Below are 23761 nucleotides of genomic sequence, written 5' to 3' on the forward strand. Positions count from 1 at the left end.
GGATATTAGACAGCTTTTTCTAGTGAGGTAATTTATAGACTTATAAGGCTGTAATTTATAGGCCTTACTCAACCAGTATTTTATGGACTTTACTCATCTTCGCATATTAGACAACTTGCTAGTGAGGTAATTTATAGACTTTATCCACCATTACTTCATATACTTTACTGACTATTGTCTATTAGACAGCTTTTTCTAGTGAGGTTATTTATAGATTTATAAGGCTTGAATTTATAGGCCTTACTCAACCAGTATTTTATGGACTTTACTCAGCTTCGCATATTAGACAGCTTGCTAGTGAGGTAATTTATAGACTTTATCTACCATTACTTCATATACTTTACTCAATATTGGATATTAGACAGCTTTTTCTAGTGAGGTAATTTATAGACTTCTAAGGCTGTGATTTATAGGCCTTACTCAACCAGTATTTTATGGACTTTACTCAGCTTCGCATATTAGACAGCTTGCTAGTGAGGTAATTTATAGACTTTATCTACCAGTAATTCATAGACTTTACTCAATATTGGATATTAGACAGCTTTTTCTAGTGAAGTAATTTATAGACTTATAAGGCTGTAATTTATAGGCCTTACTCAACCAGTATTTTATGGACTTTACTCAGCTTCGCATATTAGACAGCTTGCTAGTGAGGTAATTTATAGACTTTATCTACCAGTACTTCATAGACTTTACTCAATATTGGATATTAGACAGCTTTTTCTAGTGAGGTAATTTATAGACTTATAAGGCTGTGATTTATAGGCCTTACTCAACCAGTATTTTATGGACTTTACTCAGCTTCGCATATTAGACAGCTTGCTAGTGAGGTAGTTTATAGACTTATAAGGATTAATTTGTAGGCCTTACTCAATCGGTATTTTATAGACTTTACTCAGCATCGGATACTAGACAGCTTGCTAGTGAGGTGATTTATATACTTATAAGGCTGTAATTTATAGGCCTTACTCAACCAGTATTTTATGGACTTTACTCAGTTTCGCATATTAGACAGCTTGCTAGTGAGGTAATTTATAGACTTTATCTACCAGTACTTCATAGACTTTACTCAATATTGGATATTAGACAGCTTTTTCTAGTGAGGTAATTTATAGACTTATAAGGCTGTAATTTTTAGGCCTTACTCAACCAGTATTTTATGGACTTTACTCAGTTTCGCATATTAGACAGCTTGCTAGTGAAGTAATTTATAGACTTTATCTACCAGTACTTCATAGACTTTACTCAATATTGGATATTAGACAGCTTTTTCTAGTGAGGTAATTTATATACTTATAAGGCTGTTATTTATAGGCCTTACTCAACCAGTATTTTATAGACTTTACTCAGCATTGGATATTAGACAGCTTGCTAGTGAGGTGATTTATAGACTTATGAGGCTTAATTTGTAGGCCTTACTCAACCAGTATTTTATAGACTTTACTCAGCATCGGGTATTAGACAGCTTGTTAATGAGATAATTTATAGAATTATAAGCCTTAATTTACAGACTTCACTCAACCACTAAATCATAGACTTTACTCAGTATCAGATATTAGACAACTTGCTAGTGAGGTAATTTATGGACTTCTGAGCTTTAATTTATAGACTACTCAACCAGTAAATTATAGACTTCCCTCAGTATCATATATTAGACAGCTTGCTTGTGAGGTAATTTGTAGACTTGTAAGTTTTAATTTATAGACTTTATCAACCAGTATTTTATAGACTTTACTCAATATTGGCTATTAGACAGCTTGCTAGTGAAGTAATTTAGAGACTTATAAGGCTTAATTTATAGGGTTTACTCAACCAGTTTTTATACACTTTACTCAGCATGAATATTAGACAGCTTGCTAGTTAGTAATTTATAGACTTATAAGTCTTAATTTATGTTTATATCTTCCAGTATTTTATAGACTTTGCTCAATATGGGTTATTAGATAGCTTGCTAGTGATGTAATTTATAGACTTATAAGGCTTAATTTATAGACTTTATTCAACCAGTATTTTATAGACTTTACTCAGCATGGATATTAGACAGCTTGCTAGTGAGTAATTTATAGACTTATAATTCTTAATTTATAGACTTCACCAACCAGTATTTTTTAGACTTTACTCAATATTGGTTATTAGACAGCTTGCTACTCAGGTAATTTATAGACTTATAAGTCTTAATTTACAGACTTCCTTCAACCAGTAAATTACAGACTTTGCTCAGTATCATGTATTAGATAGCTTGCTAGTGAGGTAATTTATAGACTTCTAAAGCTTAATTTATAGGCCTTACTCAACTAGTATTTTACAGACTTTACTCAGCATGGATATTAGACAGCTTGCTAGTTAGTAATTTATAGATCTATAAATCTTAATTTATAGACTTTATCAACCAGTATTTTATAGACTACTCAATATTGGTTATTATACAGCTTGCTAGTGAGGTAATTTATAGACTTATAAGGCATAATTTATAGACCTTACTCAGTATCGGATATTAGACAGCTTGCTAGTGAGGTAATTTATAGACTTATAAGCCTTAATTGATAGACCTTATTCAACCAGGATTTTATAGACTTTACTCAGCATCGGGTATTAGACAGCTTGCTAGTGATATAATTTATGGACTTACAAGCCTTAATTTATAGACTTCACTCAACCAGTAAATTATAGACTTACTCAACCAGTAAATTACAGACTTTGCTCAGTATCATACATTAGATAGCTTGCTAGTGAGGTAATTTATAGACTTATGAACCTTAATTTATAGACTATACTCAACCGGTGGCATGTAAAATGAGTCACTTGGAAACAAAATCCATTATATGGATCGATAGAGAGATGCAACAGTACGTTCTAACGTATTGACAGCTATACACGTCCTGAGACCACAATGGCTATACGTCACGTATTGTAAAAAAGATGACAAGAAAAAAATATCAAGAAAATGCCAAAAGAAGATAATTTTCAGTCAGTGAATTAAGCCATTTTGATCATTCACTGGCTTAAAATTATTTTCAAATTCATTTAATTCAAAACCAGACATAGCTCTCTTGGGCAAGGACAAAACATAGTGTCTGATATCCAACAATAACAAAATGAAGGTGCATGATGAAACCTTGTTGTTATAAACGCAATACGGGATAAACACACTTGAGATTGAGAATCAAATTGTCTAATATAATTTCGTTAGGATAAAATAAACATAAGAATAATAATACATGAGATAACTGTAATAGTTTACAAAACGTGACCGAATGCTTTAACCCTCGCGTAGGGTGTTAAACTGGATTAGGGTTAGTTTCGGGAACCTCTCAGCCACCTACCTGGGGGGACAAGATCATATAGGTGTAACAGGGTGGGGGCGGACTCATTGGTAGATGGGATGTTGAGGGAGGGTGGAGCCAAATCTTTGGCATAATTTTCCTCGGCGGGAAGAAAGGGATTCAAGTTTAAATTCCTTGAGGTAAAAGGAGTAAGGTAGAGGGGAACCGCCATAAATGATTTGCAGTGATCTCTTCTGAACTCGTTCTATTTTATCAATTTCATCCTGGGTAAGGGCAAAGTGCCAAACCGGACAAGCGTATTCAACTAAGGGGCGGATGAAAGTGTAAAATATTAGTTTCAGCTTGTACTTAGGAACTCGATATTTTTTCAGTGTTTTTAGCATTTGGATTGCGCCGTTAGCTTTTTTTTACAATTGTTTTTGTATTCTCCCGCCATGAAAGGTCAGAAGAAATCACCACACCAAGTAAAGATATTTTATGGCTTATTAGCTCGGTAGCGATAGGAGGTTCGAAAGTCAGTAGAGTGTTCGGAAGGCAAGAAAATATTGTGACCAAGGCTTTGTCCTTATTCATGACCATATTTAGATCCGCCGCCTCTGAGGTAACTTGGTCGATGAAACCAGCAGCATTGCTCTTCGAATCCTTAGATACGATTTCCGTTAAGGACAAGTCGTCAACGTATTTCCATCTGTCCTCCAGCTCTGCAGCAATTTCATTTATCATGAGGAGGAAGCCCAGCGGCCCGATCACAGTTCCTTGTGGAATTGCACAAAAAACTGGCAGAGAAGTGGAAAATTGGTCTTTATACTTCACAGTTTGCTCTCTATTTGTTAAGAAGCTCTTGATGATTTTAATGATAAAGCTGGGTATCTTTTTTTCCGCCATTTTTTCTAAAAGGATTTTGTGATCAACAAGGTCAAATTGCTTTTCTGAAATCAATTGCAATTAAATTTATCTATTTTCCAGGTTCGTCCAGGTGTTTTAAAATAAAATCAATGAAACTAACGAGGTAATGAACTGTCGAACACTTAGGGATGTTACCAAATTGCTTTCGATCAGTTACTTTCAAAAGATATTTTTTCAGCCATGCGGCAACAAAGCTTTTGTATATTCTGCTAAAAACTGACGTAACTGTGATCGGCCGGACACCAGAGAAATGATTAGCTGTTCCTTTCTTTGGAATGGGGGTAATAAACCCTTTCTTCCATTTTTTTGGAAAATATCCAGTTTTTGTTATATTATTGAAAATGATCTGAAGGGGAAATGATAGTTCTTTAGCAAATGCTTTAATGAGAGCAACTGGAATGTCAAAAGGGGCAACGGAAGTTCTTTTTAACGAAGATATTTTACAGATTATAATTGCTGATAAAATATCAGCAATTAAATTATCATCTGAAGGAGTAGTTAAATTTACTTGAGGATCCTCGGGTGGAAGAGGGGGTAAGACTGCACAATTGAAGCAAAATGGACATTTAAATCATTTGCAGTTTTCTCTAGAGGCTCCTCCTTCATGAAGTCAACTGGTTGAGAACTTCTGCCAGACAGACTTTTTACTTTACTGAAAAACATGCGACGGTTTGGACTCCAAAAGATGGTCAACTTCATTTTCATAGTAATTTGCTTGTGCCTTTTTGATTTTCCATTTTATTTGGTTTGCCAACTGTTTTTCTTGGTTCACTTGACCTTTTCGTATTAGGTGCAATTTATGTTTTATCTGTTGCTTTATTTTTGAATATACGTATGGTTTATCACTAGAACAGAATTTAGTCTTATGTTCGGGAAAGCACACGAGAAATTTTGAATTTAACTTATTATGGAATTCTTCTACTTGGGAATCCAAGTCTTTAGCTGAAGAGACCGCGACCCAATTTTGTCCGGTTATCCAGTCACCGAATTGCAGCAGACCATGGTCAGTGACCGGCCTTGAAGTAACTTCGGTTACTGTAAATTTAATTTTTACTTTTTCCAAGGGGTTCCACTGTAACATATAATGATAACTTCCACCAAGTGGTGCTAGTTTACTTGGATTCTGGTTATATTCCGAAAGATTTGTCAGGATTACATCCAGAGAAGTATTCCCCTTAGTTGTTGGGAAATCGACTAGAGTTTTAAGGTTAAGTGACCTGGCCAGCGATTTGCTATCGAGCTCGTTAGCATCTCTTAGCATTAATACTCCAAAATATGGGTGAGTTTTCTGGGCAAATTCTTCTGTGTACTGAAGTTTCTCCCAAACATCTTTTTGTGCTGCATCAGGCTGAGCAGGCGAATCACAGAAACCGCATATTTCTACGGCAGACACTAACATAGGGAGCTGCTGTTAGTGGGCGTTGTCCCAATAATTTCACTATTATCTTCGTCCTGTAATTATTCCCATTTAGTCCTGTCTACCGTGTTTTTTACCATTTTGGTCATTCACTGGCTTAAAATTATTCCCTTTTAGTCCAGTTTACCGTGTGTTGTTTACCATTTTGGTCATTCTCTGGCTTAAAATTATTCCCATTTAGTCCTGTTTACCGTGTGTGTTTTTTTTTTTTTTTTTTGGGGGGGGGGGGGCAAACGCCATCTTGCGAAAGTATACAATTCTATTCCTCTCCCTCATGTTCTATACCTAGTTCCTTTCTGGGACATTTTTAACCAATCAGATAAAATAGAAATCAGAATGGCCTTTTTCAAATATTTAAAGTTCCTTATCCAGGTTCCTCTTTGGACTAGGAAAGGTAGACTACCGCAGAGATACAGCTTGCCGGATCCTCTTGATGCTGCAGATAAGCTTTTTCCAAGCTTACGGGTTATCCGTCAAACCACCCTTGGAAGAACTTTTATGTTTTAATACTTGTTTCCTTTTCTTTCTTATCTTATTTATTTATTTTTGCTGGGTTATTATTATATCTATATTTTTTTTTTGTATGATACAGTTAAAGAGGTTTACCACCTTTGGAGTGGCTTACTTTTCTAAATTGTTTGGTTTATTGAGTTTTAATTTGCACGTATTTGCTCCTGTTTTGTATATGTTTTTTTTTCATTTTCTTTCTTTCTGTTATACTCCATCGTCAAGCTTTGTATTTTTGATGGGTTATAAAATAAATTAATTAATTAATTAAATAATACCAGTGACTAATAATGTCACTAAATACCAAGTCATTATTAATATCACTAAATAAACACGAGTATAATTTTCAATCAAAAACTATTTAGGTCATAGCTTTTTTGTACTAAAAAGAAACTTTCCACCCTTCAAAAGCACGAAAAAAATTGAAACACGATGCTTGAGGTATATTATTTTCAGCCAAGTTGGTACAGATAATCACTAACTATGTTAATTCATCACTTTACTTCTTACTATACTTCACTAACTATTGGATACATCTATACACAATTCTACTAAGATTGATGAACTATTTTCAGTCAGGTGCAAAAGAAGCAAAAGAAGAATCCAACGAGATGCAAAAGAAGAATTAAAAGATATCAGAAATAGAAATTTACGTTATTTATTTTAATCCTATCATAATAAATAAAAACAGTGAAAAGAAATAACATAAAACGGATTGAAAAAAGAAGAAAACCTTAAAAAGGATACAAAGACAACAAATAACTAAACCAAGAATTAATAAAGAATACAAACAAAGCTGAATAAAGATTTGAAAAATCAAATATATACTTTGTAGCTTCTTTAGCCAGAACTTTAGGCAGTGCCAGCAAAATCCTCACAGACTTATTTAAATTTACGTTATTTCTTTTAATCCTATCATAATAAATAAAAACAGAGAAAAGAAATAACATAAACTGATTGAAAAAAAGAAGAAAAGCGTAAAAAGGATACAAAGACAACAAAGAAATAAACCAAGAATTAATAAAGAATAAAAACAAAGCTGAATAAAGATTTTAAAAATCAAATATATACTTTGTAGCTTCTTGAGCCAGAACTTTAGGCAGTGCCAGCAAAATCCTCACAGACTTATTTAAATTTACGTTATTTCTTTTAATCCTATCATAATAAATAAAAACAGTGAAAAGAAATAACATAAAACGGATTGAAAAAAAGGAGAAAACCGTAAAAAGGATACAAAGACAACAAAGAAATAAACCAAGAATTAATAAAGAATAAAAACAAAGCGGAATAAAGATTTGAAAAATCAAATATATAGTTTGTAGCTTCTTGAGCCGGAACTTTAGACAGTACCAGCAAAACGCTCACAGACTGTCTATGCTATGATAATTCAGTATGTTATATTTTTATGTAGACTTTGACTTGAACCTATGTAAATAGAGTAGAGTGTGCAGTTAATGACTTAATGAATATATTAAAAAATGATTAGATAATAATCAATATAATTAAATCTAAATAATTAGTAATAATTAAAGAATTTAAATAATAGATTAAAATACATCCTCGAGAAAATTTTTCCTAGTTGTTATCTTTCAGTTACTTGAATTGTATTCTCTTTACTAACGTATTTACCGATTCAACAATTTATTCTTAGGTTATGGCGAGAGCTATTTCGTTACAACCTGAGCAAATTACTGAGCTATCAGAAAGGATCAATGACGCTATAACATCCCTCACAAACATTGATGATATCTTAGCGGCAACTTCAGATGACCTGAAAACTGCTAACACTCTTAAGGCCCGTGCTGATACTGCAAAGTAAGTAAACTTGAGATTGGGTACTTTTATTTGCCTTTTTTATTAGATTTCATTTTTTATATATATATATATATATATATACTCTTTGTTTCTTCGCTAATATTTTCTTAGACCACAGTGCCTTTCAGTTCACAAAATTTAACAAATGAAAATATAGAGAAAAATAACTTTGTTTATTTTTTTGTTTTTGTTTTCTTATGTTGTGTTTAATTTAGCTTAATTAATTTTTTTTTTCCGTTGATAAAGTCTCCCGGACGTGAAGTCAAAATATTTGGACTATTATTATTTAAATATTTTGTCCACTGCTTTGTTTAAATATCATACCTGCTTGTTGTTCTCTATATTTTAATTTGTTAAATTCTGTCCGCTAATTTTCGTATTTATTTTTGTTTATAATTCCTTTTTGTTTCTTCCGGCTTTCACATGATGACAAATTATTATGATATGATTTTTAGTCATAGAAGTAAAAAAAAGAAACTTTTCTTATGTAAAACATTCCATTTCTTAGTGCTGCTGTTGGTATTGGAGAAGAAGAGGTATAAGAAATTGCGATGCGATGGAACGAACGATTACTTCTGAAGCTTTACCCCATCTTAATCAGGGGCGTCGTTTGGGTGGGGCAATGGGGGGGGGCCGTCCCCCCCTCCAAGTAATGTGGAGAAAAATTATTATATAGTCCCTGCTCCTTGAATTTCCGAAAGTAGACCCCTCTTGCCCCCCCCCCCCATTGAAAATGTTGTAGATTCGCCCCTGATGCTATAACTAATGTACAACTAAGAAGGTTGGATATTAGAATGTTCACTTTAGCCATAATAGGAGCAAGAAAACGAGATTTATTTCTTTTTTTGGTTTTAAATTTTAAAAATAAGTAAAAAAAGACGATTTACTTCTTTCTTGTGTCTGCTTTATGAGTAAATTCAAAGTTGAATTTAAATTGTCAATGAACAAAGATTATTTTAAATAAATAAACAGATAAAACAAAGACTTTATGAAAAAGGTATGATGGTAGGATTTTGTTTTTTAAATGACTCAAAAATTGGTGAAGTTTCAAAAGGTTACATCTGTCTTTTATCATTTTTACATTTTTACCTTCTCTTGGTAAGGTAAAAATGTAAGTTGCGGATAGACGACAACAGATTGGAATCCAACTTGAAAAAAAAATTGAAAACAGAGATAGAAGATAAAGGGATTGAAGAAGAAGAAGAATATTGAAGAGCGTATAGAAAGTTATGATTTCAGCCAAGAGAAATAAATAATATCAAACCTACTGTCGACTTAACAATAACTATGCAACCAGAGGCGCAAATAATATATAAATATAATTTATTTTTCAATTAATCATTTTTATTATTAATCAAAATTATCATTTTAAGCATTATCTTATAACTATCATATGATGATTTTCTTAATTTTATTACCAACTATTCTATTGTTTTGAAAATAAAACTATTATTTATTACCTCAATAATTAATTTAATATATTGATCCTATATTGATCCTCAATATTGATTCTATCAGGAAGATTCTTAGAAATTGAGCGGATTCTTAGATAGTGATAGTGATAGTAAAGTGATAGTGATAGTTGAGCGGGTGTCATCTACCTACGAAGTTACCTTGGTAAGGTAACTTCTCTTGGTAAGGTTACCTTCTCTTCATTTTAGTACATTTTTACCTTCTCTTGGCGGTGGCTGTGGTATCAGTCAGTAAATAACGAATATGATTATCATAATTTTACTCAATTGTACAGTTATGTAAACGCTTCATATTATTTTTATTTATAGATTAGATGCTGAGGAAATATTGAACCTTGTTCAAGAGGTTTTAGAGGCACTTGATGAGGCAGCAAAATCTCAGGAAGAAGCTCGTGGTGCCATAGATAATGCCTCTGCAGATATTAATGCTGTTGAAAAGGATTTGGCACAGGTAATATAAAGTGATAGTGGCACAGGTGGCACAGTGAAGTGGCACAGGTAAAAACTAAAAAAAAATGAAAGAGGAAGAAATCTCGAGAAAGGAGGAAATGTCAATGAGACAGATATATATATATATATTTAGGAAAAGGATCTTCAAATTTTCGTTGATAAGAGTCGATCTCAAGAACCCTACGTAGGCTACATTTCTTCACAGAAATGTAGAGAGGCAACGACTTTTTTGTAAATGCAAAAAATTGTGTTTTTCAAAATTCAGGGGTGATGTGCATTTGTTTCCCTTTCTCGTCTAACTGGTGCCCTGGGCTCTCCCGAAACTACCCGGATTTTCTATCTGTACATCGAGACGACTGCTAGGAAATTTTTTCATGGGCATTTGGAAAACTGCATCATGCAAAACTGTACCTTATGTGTATAATACCATTAAAATGCATTATTAATTATTAGGATAATATAAGTACAATAATAAAGAAATATTAATTATTGAGGTAATAAATAATAGTTTTATTTTCAAAACAATAGAATAGTTGGTAATAAAATTAAGAAAATCATCATATGATAGTTATAAGATAATGCTTAAAATGATAATTTTGATTAATAATAAAAATGATTAATTGAAAAATAAATTATATATAATGCACACCCTGTGGCGTTAATTCACGAAAATGTAAAATGTAAGAGGGGGCGAAATGTAGTTTTGAAAATCTTGTTGGGGGGGGGGGGGTAATCAGGTTGTTTTGTCGATTTTTTTCTATGAAAATACCAACCAGAGATCATTTCAAAATCCATTGGGGGGAAGGGATACATTCATCAATTCTAAAAAGTTTATGATTCCCCATGAATGTCACATAAATTGTACAAATGTTTTTCAGATGAACAAAAAAAAAATGAGTTCTAAACATTTTGGTAATGTTGGTAATATTGGACATTTTTGTAATATTATAATATTGGTAATATTGGGAGAAATAACTGTATACTTGGGTACATTTGCTTTAATTGTTAATCCTTTAAGAATTATTCAAAACAAGTCTGTTAGAGTATTATCGGAAAAATTAGAAAGAGAATCGGTTCGAGAAGTTTATAGGGATCATAGGATATTCCCGGTGGCGGGTCTTTATCATTTTTGTGTATTAGTGTTTATGTATAGGTACAATGTCAACCAGCTGACGGAGTGTTTTAATGGTTGTTTTATAGCCCAGGGAATATACATAACGAAAATACAGAACGATTGTTAGAACGTTGATTGTTAGGAACGATATTAGACTGTTAGAACGTTGTTAGAACGATTATTATACTTCCCCTAAAGTGTCTGCCAGGTCCACGTTTTCTTTTATTATAAAGGCTTTAAAATTATGGAATAATTTGGATAATGATATGTCAATAAAATGAAATTTTAGTGATTTCAAAGGAAAATCTAAAGAATATTATTAAGCAAGAATAAATTTTAGTTTTGTTTGTTTTGGAGAAGATTTGATTTAAATTAAATTATAATTATTTTTTGGTTGGTGGGCCCCACAGGACGGATATGGTATGTAATTACTGCCCCCCCCCCCTGTAGGATTATTATTATTTTAATTTTTTTTTTTCTCTCTCTTTTTTCTTTCTTTCTTATCATAGTGAATTCAAAAGATGTTATACGTATGTGTTTTTTTTTTTACCTGAGTCACCCAACGTCAACCGGTCTATTTTGGATGAATTATATTGATTTGTATGTAAGCTGTTGTTAAAGTTGAATAAATATCTCAAATATAAAAAAAGGTAGCAGAATCTGGGGCTTCAAGGTTCCATCTGACATGACCTGATAACTTGATCATGGAGAACCACTTTTTATTTTCACCAGTTTGCAACTTGTTTTTGCTCTTAGAGATCCATTACAATCAAGGCCGTATCCAGAGGGGAGGTTAGGGGGTTTTGAACCCCCTCCCCCCCGAAATGTTTTTTTGACTCGTAAAAACGTAAAAAACATGGATATAAACAAATTTTGTATGCGTTTTTTGAGATTTTTTTTTGTGTAATTCCCCCCACCTGAAAAAAAAATCTTTGAGTAAAACTCCCTTCGGAAAAAAAATCCTGGGTAGGGCCTTGATCACAATCCTATTGCTTATGTCACAGTGCCTCAAAAACGAAAAAGTCTTTTGCTTATATTTAAATGTTAAAGATATATTAATGCATTAAATTGCCTGTATTTAAACGAAAGAGTCTATTGCTTTTATTGCCTATGTCACGCGAGTGTATGTTTAAATATACTTCGCCTTTTTTTAAATTTGGATTCGAATGCATTACAGAGCCATCACAGTGCTATCACACAGTACTTCACAATGGCTATTTTCTTTATTGTGTATTTTATATAAGCTTATAGTTAAATATGATTCGCTTTTGAATTTTAAAGAAAGCCAATATTCAAATAAATTTAAGCCAAAAAATTATCACATAAAAATTATGCATATTATGATTTCGATATTCAATCATAATTTCATCCTATTTGTTTGTGTTCTATCTCAGTTTAAAGGATTATTTTGGGGAATATTTTCCTAAGGAGCAGAGACAAGGCAATGGCAGAACACGGAATCCAGTGGGGAGGTAAATCTCTCAGACTTGGATTATGCTGATGATTAAGCATCCCAGATAAAAACTTTTGCGAAATGAATGAACTTTTAGGGGTTTTGCGAATTCAGGATGCAAGAATTGGTTGGAAAATTAATGTTAAGAAGACTAAGTCGCTGAGACTAGGAATACGTGAAGGTGAAAAGGTAATGTTGGGTAGAGAGAAGATCCATCAAGTAGACAGCTTCACCTACCCTGGCAGTGTTATTAGTAAAGACGGTAAGAGCAGTGAAGATGTTAAAAGTAGAATAGGCAAGACCCAGGGTGTTTTTTCACAGTTGAAAGTTTTTTGGAAGAATAGGAAGATAAGTCTGCAAACCAAGATTAGAATGTTGAAAGCTACAGTGATGACATTGGTCAAGTATGGTTTTGAGGCGTGGGCGCTCCCAAAATCAGAGGATGACTTGCCGGATTATTTCCAGAGAAATTGCCTACGGATTGTTTTCGGTACCCGACTGACTGACCGTATCTCAACAGCAAGCTGTACGAAAGGTGCGGTTAAATGCCGCTATCTATGGCTGTAATGAGAGAAAGATTGAGATGACTAGGGTACGTTCTGCGGATGAAGGATAACAGATTGCTAAAGATGTTCTTGTCAGCCAACCGTCAAGGGCTAATCGAAAAGTATTTCGTCTCCAAATGGGTTGGGAGGATGTCGTAAGGGAAGATTTAAGAAATGGGAACGTCCTGGGAGGGATAAAGAGGGAGCCTTTGAACAGATTGGGATGGAGGAGAAGCGTGTATAGCTGTATTGTCCTCAGGCGCCTTGGTGCTGCAGTGAGTTAGTAGTAGTAGTAGTAGTCGTATTAGTATTCAGAGGTTGTAGTCATTATGTGTATTAACCGTGCAAGAGCTGATCCAGGATTTTTATTCGGGGGGGGGGGGTTACTAATTTTCGACTCGGTTTTCGACTAATTTTACTAATTTTTACTAAGGTTTTACTAATTTTTGACTAATTTTAAAAATTTCATGGGGGGTTCAAACCGGGTAACGCCCCCCCCCCCCCTGGATACGGCCTTGTAACCGTGTGCTTAATATATATATTAATCCTATTTATTTTATATCATGTTTTGGAATCTAAAGCTGTAGTTCGATTTACACAAATGTTATGATTTTTCGTGGCAGAACTAATTTTGTCCATGCTTCAATAATGTTTCCTTATATTCCATAGATATCGAGTGAAACCGCTGACGCTCAGCAGAAAGCAAGTGACTCCGTACGTGATGTGGAAGATCTGAGTAGCAGACTGAAGAATCTTCAAATTACCATCGTAAAGAACGATCGCGATGTTCGTGAGGCATCAAGAGAAGTTGACGAGGCAATACAGCTGTCTGAGAGAGCTCGCGAAGGTGCTCTTGATCTAGAGAAAGCATATAAGACTGCAACTGAAACTCTTGAATCTCAGTCAGACTTAGCTGTTCAAGCTAGAGAGAGGTCTCAGAGGTTGCAAGAGCGTGCAAGTCGTTTGGCAACGTCTGTGCTGGGGAAACTTCAGGAATTTAAAGGTTTGTATAAAAAAAATACAATAGAGAAAACATCAAAAGATAAAAATACAAAAATAATTTTTTTATGAAATATTTTTTTCATTTAGGTTTTATTCCGTCGAAAAACCATCGTGGGAAAAATTCGGGAATATAAAGGTATCCCATGAAAAAGATGGTTCTATTGTCCATATTACTAACCAGTAAGATCTATAGGACAGAAAGAATACAATAGAGGAAATATTGGAAGGAATTATTAACATTTTTTCAATTATGTTTAGCTTCTGAATTTATTTTAGGAAATCTTATTCCTCATAAAACCTCAATTAAAATCCTGTATATAGCATGAAAACGGAAGAGGCATAAAATACGTAAAAAGTCATATTGGTAAATCATGTTTATCCAAGGCCGTATCCAGGAGGGGTTGATTAGGGGGTTTGAATCCGCCCCCCTCCGAAATGTTTATTCGAGTCTTATAAACATAATAAAAATACATAAAAAAAATGATGCGTTTTTTAACTTTTTTTGTATCTCAGAAAATGTAAACCCCCCAACATGCTCAATCTTTGATCTGTGTCCCGTTATAACCGTTATAACCCGTTATAACCGAACCGAAAAAAAGAGTTACTACTGTTCATATTGCAAACATAGTAAGTTCTAAAACACAGAAAAATACAATAGAGAAAAATACTGAAACAAAGAAATAACATTTTTTTCAATTTATTTTTTTCTTTTAGTTATCTTTAAGTCATAAAAAATTTTTTGAAAATTTTATTACTCATAAAATGTCAACTACAATCTATAGCTCAACTACATACTATAGCATGAAAACTTAAGAGTAATAAGACGTATAAAATTGTCTTATTGGTAAATCATGCTTACCACATTGAAACATAACGTCCAATCCATGTCAAAAAGGTAGTAAATTGAAAAATTCGAAGTTTATAGGTGAACTGAAAAACTTTGACGCGGCCATGATGAATATCATAACGAGTTCAAAGTAATTTTATCGCTGTCTTCTTAAGTTTTTAAGGATAAAGGTCAACCGAAACACAATGTACTAGAACTAAATCATACAGAAGAAACAGTTCTTTCTATTTAGTGTATTGAAATTTCATAGCAAAATGAACTTGAGCTATCGATTCAGATATATAGAAACCCTAAATGTTCATTTTTTATGTTATACAAAGCACATTATGTTTTATGAATAACATTAAACAAATGAATGAATCACATTAAACAATATATCGAAATTTGATTGCGACTGTATAACCTCTAATATGGCTGTAAAACCCGCATTTCCTATTGAATGATGAATCTATTGTATAGATGAGAGGTTGTGTTCTAAAGAATGTAAACAAAAACTAATTGAGATTAGGTTAATTTACAGAAATAGGAGTGCTACCACCCCTCCAATTCCTAATATCCTTGGATTACAAGAACTTCATATTTAAATTATGAAATAGACTGTGTTTTTCGAAATAAAATTGTTTTATTTTAATAACAAATGTTATTTTTTACTGCCCCACCCTGTCAACAAAACAAAATATTAAAAAAAACATAACATAGATAAAACAAAAATGTAAACACAGCAAAACAAAACATAGAAGGGTGTTATTGCCCCGCCCCTTATCGCATGGACACGTATAATCGCACGAAAAGTTGAAGATGCAAAAACAAAAAGGCAAAACATACAAAAATCCATAATAATTTCTTGCTTAATCGTGAAAATATGAAGATTGTCGGGGGCATAGGCTGGAAGTATGTTAGTACGAACCTGAACAGAAGAAAATTTTGATAAATTTGTATTTGAAGCCGTAGACATCTTTTGAAACAACTATACAGAAACAAGTAACCTGCTTTAGCAAAAGCTGTGTAAACAGTCCTTACAGGTTATTGTAGGATAAAACATCTTGTGAAGCAACTATACAGAAACAAGTAACTTGCTTTAGCAAAAGCTGTGTAAACAGTCCTTGCAGGTTATTGCAGCATGAAACATCTTGTGAAACAACTATACAGAAAAAAGTAACCTGCTTTAGCAAAAGCTGTGTAAACAGTCCTTGCAGGTTATTGCAGCATGAAACATCTTGTGAAACAAATAGACAGAAAAAACTAACCTGCTGTAGCATAAGCTGTGTAAACAGTCCTTACAGTTTATTGCAGCATGAAACATCTTGTGAAACAACAATACAGAAACCAGTAACCTGCTTTAGCGAAAGCTCTGTAAACAGTCCTTGCAGGTTATTGCAGCATGAAACATCTTGTGAAACAACTATATAGAAACAACTAACCTGCTTTAGCAAAAGCTTGTTTACATAGCTTTTGCTAAAGCAGGTTAGTTGTTTCTATATAGTTGTTTCACAAGATGTTTCATGCTGCAATAACCTGCAAGGACTGTTTACACAGCTTTTGCTAAAGCAGGTTACTTGTTTCTGTATAGTTGTTTCACAAGATGTTTTGTCCTTACAGGTTATTGCAGCATGAAACATCTTGTGAAACAACTATTCAGAAACAAGTAACTTTCTTTAGCAAAAGCTGTGTAAACAGTCCTTACAGGTTATTGCAGCATGAAACATCTTGTGAAACAACTATACAGAAACAAGTAACCTGCTTTAGCAAAAGCTATGTAAACAATCCTTACAGGTTATTGCAGCATGAAACATCTTGTGAAACAACTATACAGAAACAAGTAACCTGCTTTATCAAAAGCTGGGTAAACAGTCCTTACAGGTTATTGCAGCATGAAACATCTTGTGAAACAACTATACAGAAACAAGTAACCTGCTTTAGCAAAAGCTTTGTAATCAGTCCTTGCAGGTTATTGCAGCATGAAACATCTTGTGAAACAACTATATAGAAACAACTAACCTGCTTTAGCAAAAGCTGTGTAAACAGTCCTTGCAGGTTATTGCAGCATGAAACATCTTGTGAAACAACTATACAGAAACAAGTAACCTGCTTTAGCAGAAGCTGTGTAAACAGTCCTTACAGGTTTTTGCAGCATGAAACATGTTGTGAAACAACTATACAGAAACAAGTAACCTGCTTTAGCAAAAGCTGTGTAAACTGTCCTTGCAGGTTATTGCAGCATGATACATCTTGTGAAACAGCTATACAGGAACAAGTAACCTGCTTTAGCAAAAGCTGTGTAAACAGTCCTTGCAGGTTATTGCAGCATGAAACATCTTGTGAAACAACTATACAGAAAAAAGTAACCTGCTGTAGCAGAAGCTGTGTAAACAGTCCTTACAGGTTATTGCAGCATGAAACATCTTGTGAAACAACTATACAAAAACAAGTAACCTGCTTTAGCAAAAGCTCTGTAATCAGTCCTTGCAGGTTATTGCAGCATGAAACATCTTGCGAAACAACTATATAGAAAAAACTAACGTGCTTTAGCAAAAGCTATGTAAACAGTCATTGCAGGTTATTGCAGCATGAAACATCTTGTGAAACAACTATACAGAAACAAGTAACCTTCTTTAGCAAAAGCTGTGTAAACAGTCCTTGCAGGTTATTGCAGCATGAAACATCTTGTGTAACAACTATCCAGAAACAAGTAACATGCTTTATCAAAAGCTTTGTAAACAGTCCTTTCAGGTTATTGCAGCATGAAACATCTTGTGAAACAACTATACAGAAACAAGTAACTTGCTTTAGCAAAAGCTGTGTAAACAGTCCCTACAGGTTATTGCAGCATGAAACATCTTGTGAAACAACTATTCAGAAACAACTAACTTGCTTTAGCAAAAGCTGTGTAAACAGTCCCTACATGTTATTGCAGCATGAAACATCTTTTGAAACACCTATTCAGAAACAAGTAACCTGCTTTATCAAGAGATGGGTAAACAGTCCTTACAGGTTATTGCAGCGTGAAATATCTTGTGAAACAACTATATAGACACAAGTAACCTGCTTTATCGAAAGCTGTGTAAACAGTCCTTGCAGGTTATTGCAGCATGAAACATCTTGCGAAACAACTATATAGAAATAACTAACGTGCTTTAGCAAAAGCTATGTAAACAGTCCTTACAGGTTGTTGCAGCATGAAACATCTTGTGAAACAACTATACAGAAACAAGTAACTTGCTTTATCAAAAGCTGTGTAAACAGTCCTTACAGGTTTTTGCAGCATGAAACATCTTGTGAAACAACTATACAGAAACAAGTAACCTGCTTTATCTGCAGGTTATTGCAACTACACTGTCCTTGCAGGTTATTGCAGCATGATACATCTTGTGAAACAACTATACAGAAACAAGTAACCTACTTTAGCAGAAGCTGTGTAAACAGTAAGCTGTGTAAACAGTCCTTACAGGTTATTGCAGCATGAAACATCTTGTGAAACAACTATACAGAAACAAGTAACCTGCTTTAGCAAAAGCTGTGTAAACAGTCCTTTCAGGTTATTGCAGCATGAAACATCTTGCGAAACAACTATAGAGAAATAAATAACGTGCTTTAGCAAAAGCTATGTAAACAGTCCTTACAGGTTATTGCAGCATGAAACATCTTGTGAAACAACTATACAGAAACAAGTAACCTGCTTTAGCAAAAGCTGTGTAAACAGTCCTTTCAGGTTATTGCAGCATTAAACATCTTGTGAAACAACTATACAGAAACAAGTAACCTGCTTTATCAAAAGCTGTGTAAACAATCCTTTCAGGTTATTGCAGCATGAAACATCTTGTGAAACAACTATACAGAAACAAGTAACCTGCTTTAGCAAAAGCTGTGTAAACAGTCCTTGCAGGTTATTGCAGCATGAAACATCTTGTGAAACAACTATACAGAAAAAAGTAACCTGCTTTAGCAAAAGCTGTGTAAACAGTCCTTGCAGGTTATTGCAGCATGAAACATCTTGTGAAACAACTATACAGAAACAAGTAACCTGCTTTAGCAGAAGCTGTGTAAACAGTCCTTGCAGGTTATTGCAGCATGAAACATGTTGTGAAACAACTATACAGAAACAAGTAACCTGCTTTATCAAAAGCTGTGTAAACAGTCCTTTCAGGTTATTGCAGCATGATACATCTTGTGAAACAACTATACAGAAAAAAGTAACCTACTTTAGCAGAAGCTGTGTAAACAGTCCTTACAGGTTATTGCAGCATGAAACATCTTGTGAAACAAATATGCAGAAACAACTAACCTGCTTTAGCAAAAGCTGTGTAAACAGTCCTTACAGGTTATTGCAGCATGAAGCATCTTCTGAAACAACTATATACAAACAACAAACTTGCTTTATCAAAACCTCTGTAAACAGTCCTTGCAGGTTATTGCAGCATGAAACTTTTTGTGAAACAACTATATAGAAAAAAGTAACGTGCTTTATCAGAAGCTATGTAAACAGTAATTACATGTTTTTGCATACTGAATAATGTTGTGAAAAAACAATTTACAAACCACCAACTTTCTTTATCACAACCTGTGTAAACTGTCCTTTCAGGTTATTTCAGCATGATACTTTTTGTGAAACAGCTATACAAAAAAAACTAACCTGATTTAGCAGAAGCTATGTAAATAGTCCTTGCTGGTTATTGCAGCATGAAACATCTTGTGAAACAACTAACCTGCTTTAGCAAAAGCTATGTAAACAGTCCTTACAGGTTATTGCAGCATGAAACATCTTGTGAAACAACTATTCAGAAACAAGTAACCTGCTTTAGCAAAAGCTGTGTAAACAGTCCTTGCAGGTTATTGCAGCATGAAACTTCTTGTGAAACAACTATACAGAAACAACTAACCTGCTTTAGCAGAAGCTTTGTAAACAGTACTTACAGGTTATTGAAGCATGAAACATCTTGTGAAACGACTATATAGAAACAACTAACTAGATTTAGCAAAAGATATGTAAACAATCCCTATAGGTTATTGCAGCATGAAACATCTTGTGAAACAACTATTCAGAAACAACTAACTTGCTTTAGCAAAAGCTATGTAAACAGTCCTTACATGTTATTGCAGCATGAAACATCTTGTGAAACAACTATACAGAAACAAGTAACCTGCTTTATCAAAAGCTGTGTCAACAGTCCTTTCAGGTTATTGCAGCGTGAAATATCTTGTGAAACAACTATATAGAAACAAGTAACGTGCTTTAGCAAAAGCTGTGTAAACAGTCCTTTCAGGTTATTGCAGCATGAAACATCTTGTGAAACAACTATACAGAAACAAGCAACCTGCTTTAGCAAAAGCTGTGTAAACAGTCCTTGCAGGTTATTGCAGCATGAAACATCTTGTGAAACAACTATACAGAAACAAGTAACCTGCTTTATCAAAAGCTTTGTAAACAGTCCTTACAGGTTATTGCAGCATGAAATATCTTGTGAAACAACAATTTAGAAACAACTAACTTGCTTTATCGAAAGCTGTGTAAACTGTCCTTGCAGTTTATTGCAGCATTATGCTTCTTCTGAAACAGCTATATACGCAAAACTAACTTGCTTTAGCAGAATCTGTGTAAACAGTCCTTGCAGCTTATTGCAGCATGAAACATCTTGTGAAACAACTATACAGGAAAAAGTAACCTGCTTTAGCAGAAGCTGTGTAAACAGTCCTTACAGGTTATTGCAGCATGAAACATCTTGTGAAACAACAATACAGAAACAAGTAACCTGCTTTAACAAAAGCTTTGTAAACAGTCCTTACAGGTTATTGCAGCATGAAACATCTTGTGAAACAACTATATAGAAACAACTAACGTGCTTTAGCAAAAGCTATGTAAACAGTCCTTACAGGTTATTGCAGCATGAAACATCTTGTGAAACAACTATTCAGAAACAAGTAACCTGCTTTAGCAAAAGCTGTGTAAACAGTCCTTGCAGGTTATTGCAGCATGAAACTTTTTGTGAAACAACTATACAGAAACAAGTAACCTGCTTTATCAGAAGCTATGTAAACAGTCCTTGCAGGTTATTGCAGCATGAAACATCTTGTGAAACAACTATAGAGAAACAAGTAACATGCTTTAGCAAAAGCTCTGTAAACAGTCCTTACAGGTTATTGCAGCATGAAACATCTTGTGAAACAACTATACAGAAACAACTAACCTGCTTTATCAAAAGCTGTGTAAACAGTCCTTACAGGTTATTGCAGCATGAAACATCTTGTGAAACAACTATACAGAAACAAGTAACCTGCTTTATCAAAAGCTGTGTAAACAATCCTTACAGGTTATTGCAGCATGAAACATCTTGTGAAACAACTATACAGAAACAAGTAACATGCTTTATCGAAAGCTTTGTAAACAGTCCTTTCAGGTTATTGCAGCATGAAACATCTTGCGAAACAACTATAGAGAAATAAATAACGTGCTTTAGCAAAAGCTATGTAAACAGTCCTTACAGGTTATTGCAGCATGAAACATCTTGTGAAACAACTATACAGAAACAAGTAACCTGCTTTAGCAAAAGCTGTGTAAACAGTCCTTACAGGTTTTTGCAGCATGAAACATCTTGTGAAACAACTATACAGAAACAAGTAACCTGCTTTACCTGCAGGTTATTGCAACTTGCACTGTCCTTGCAGGTTATTGCAGCATGATACATCTTGTGAAACAACTATACAGAAACAAGTAACCTACTTTAGCAGAAGCTGTGTAAACAGTAAGCTGTGTAAACAGTCCTTACAGGTTATTGCAGCATGAAACATCTTGTGAAACAACAATACAGAAACCAGTAACCTGCTTTATCAAAAGCTCTGTAAACAGTCCTTTCAGGTTATTGCAGCATGAAACATCTTGCGAAACAACTAGATAGAAACAACTAACGTTCTTTAGCAAAAGCTATGTAAACAGTCATTACAGGTTATTGCAGCATGAAACATCTTGTGAAACAACTATACAGAAACAAGTAACATGCTTTAGCAAAAGCTGTGTAAACAGTCCTTACAGGTTTTTGCAGCATGAAACATGTTGTGAAACAACTATACAGAAACAAGTAACCTGCTTTATCAAAAGCTGTGTAAACAGTCCTTGCAGGTTATTGCATCATTAAACATCTTGTGAAACAACTATACAGACACAAGTAACCTGCTTTAGCAAAAGCTGTGTAAACAGTCCTTGCAGGTTATTGCAGCATGAAACATCTTGTGAAACAACTATACAGAAAAAAGTAACCTGCTTTAGCAAAAGCTGTGTAAACAGTCCTTGCAGGTTATTGCAGCATGAAACATCTTGTGAAACAACTATACAGAAACAAGTAACCTGCTTTAGCAGAAGCTGTGTAAACAGTCCTTACAGGTTTTTGCAGCATGAAACATGTTGTGAAACAACTATACAGAAACAAGTAACCTGCTTTAGCAATAGCTGTGTAAACTGTCCTTTCAGGTTATTGCAGCATGATACATCTTGTGAAACAACTATACAGAAACTAGTAACCTACTTTAGCAGAAGCTGTGTAAACAGTCCTTACAGGTTATTGCAGCATGAAACATCTTGTGAAACAAATATTCAGAAACAACTAACCTGCTTTAGCAAAAGCTGTGTAAACAGTCCTTACAGGTTATTGCAGCATGAAGCATCTTCTGAAACAACTATACACAAACAAGTAACCTGCTTTAGCAAAAGCTGTGTAAACTGTCCTTTCAGCTTATTGCAGCATGAAACATCTTGTGAAACAACTATACAGAAACAAGTAACCTGCTTTAGCATAAGCTGTGTAAACAGTCCTTGCAGCTTATTGCAGCATGAAACATCTTGTGAAACAACTATACAGAAACAAGTAACCTGCTTTAGATAAAGCTGTGTAAACAGTCCTTGCAGGTTATTGCAGCATGAAACATCTTGTGAAACAACTATACAGAAACAAGTAACATGCTTTAGCAAAAGCTGTGTAAACAGTCCTTGCAGGTTATTGCAGCATGAAACATCTTGTGAAACAACTAACCTGCTATAGCAAAAGCTTTGTAAACAGTCCTTTCATGTTATTGCAGCCTGAAACATCTTGTGAAACAACTATTCAGAAACAAGTAACCTGCTTTAGCAGAAGCTGTGTAAACAGTCCTTTCAGGTTATTGCAGCATGAAACTTCTTGTTAAACAACTATACAGAAACAAGTAACTTGCTTTAGCAAAAGCTGTGTAAACAGTCCTTTCAGGTTATTGCAGCATGAAACATCTTGTGAAACGACTATACAGAAACAAGTAACATGCTTTAGCAAAAGCTGTGTAAACAGTCCTTACAGGTTATTGCAGCATGAAACATCTTGTGAAACAACTATACAGAAACAAGTAACCTGCTTTATCAAAAGCTGTGTAAACAGTCCTTACAGGTTATTGCAGCATGAAACATCTTGTGAAACAACTATACAGAAACAAGTAACCTGCTTTAGCGAAAGCTGTGTAATCAGTCCTTGCAGGTTATTGCAGCATGAAACATCTTGTGAAACAACTATAGAGAAACAACTAACGTGCTTTATCAAAAGCTATGTAAACAGTCCTTACAGGTTATTGCAGCATGAAACATCTTGTGAAACAACTATACAGAAACAAGTAACCTGCTTTAGCAAAAGCTGTGTAAACAGTCCTTACAGGTTGTTGCAGCATGAAACATCTTGTGAAACAACTATACAGAAACAAGTAACCTGCTGTAGCAGAAGCTGTGTAAACAGTCCTTACAGGTTATTGCAGCATGAAACATCTTGTGAAACAACAATACAGAAACAAGTAACCTGCTTTAGCAAAACCTGTGTAAACAGTCCTTGCAGGTTATTGCAGCATGAAACATTTTGTGAAACAACTATACAGAAACAAGTAACCTGCTTTAGCAAAAGCTGTGTAAACAGTCCTTACAGGTTATTGCAGCATGAAACATCTTGT

General features: G+C 34.1%; 1 protein-coding gene across 1 annotated transcript in view; it reads left to right on the forward strand.

Annotated features, from left to right (window-relative positions):
- Positions 1 to 23761, forward strand: part of LanB1 (laminin subunit beta-1) — a 233786-nt gene that overhangs the window by 204772 nt on the left and 5253 nt on the right. Inside the window, exons 24-26 of the mRNA XM_089102239.1 lie at positions 7766 to 7929; positions 9711 to 9852; positions 13633 to 13966. Of these exons, the coding sequence (XP_088958365.1) occupies positions 7766 to 7929; positions 9711 to 9852; positions 13633 to 13966 (640 nt within the window). The remainder of the gene's footprint in view (positions 1 to 7765; positions 7930 to 9710; positions 9853 to 13632; positions 13967 to 23761) is intronic.

Source organism: Artemia sp. Qi Xiang Cuo, chromosome 16 (genome assembly GCF_049724085.1).
Source record: "Artemia sp. Qi Xiang Cuo chromosome 16, ASM4972408v1, whole genome shotgun sequence".
Lineage (NCBI taxonomy): Eukaryota > Metazoa > Arthropoda > Branchiopoda > Anostraca > Artemiidae > Artemia > Artemia sp. Qi Xiang Cuo.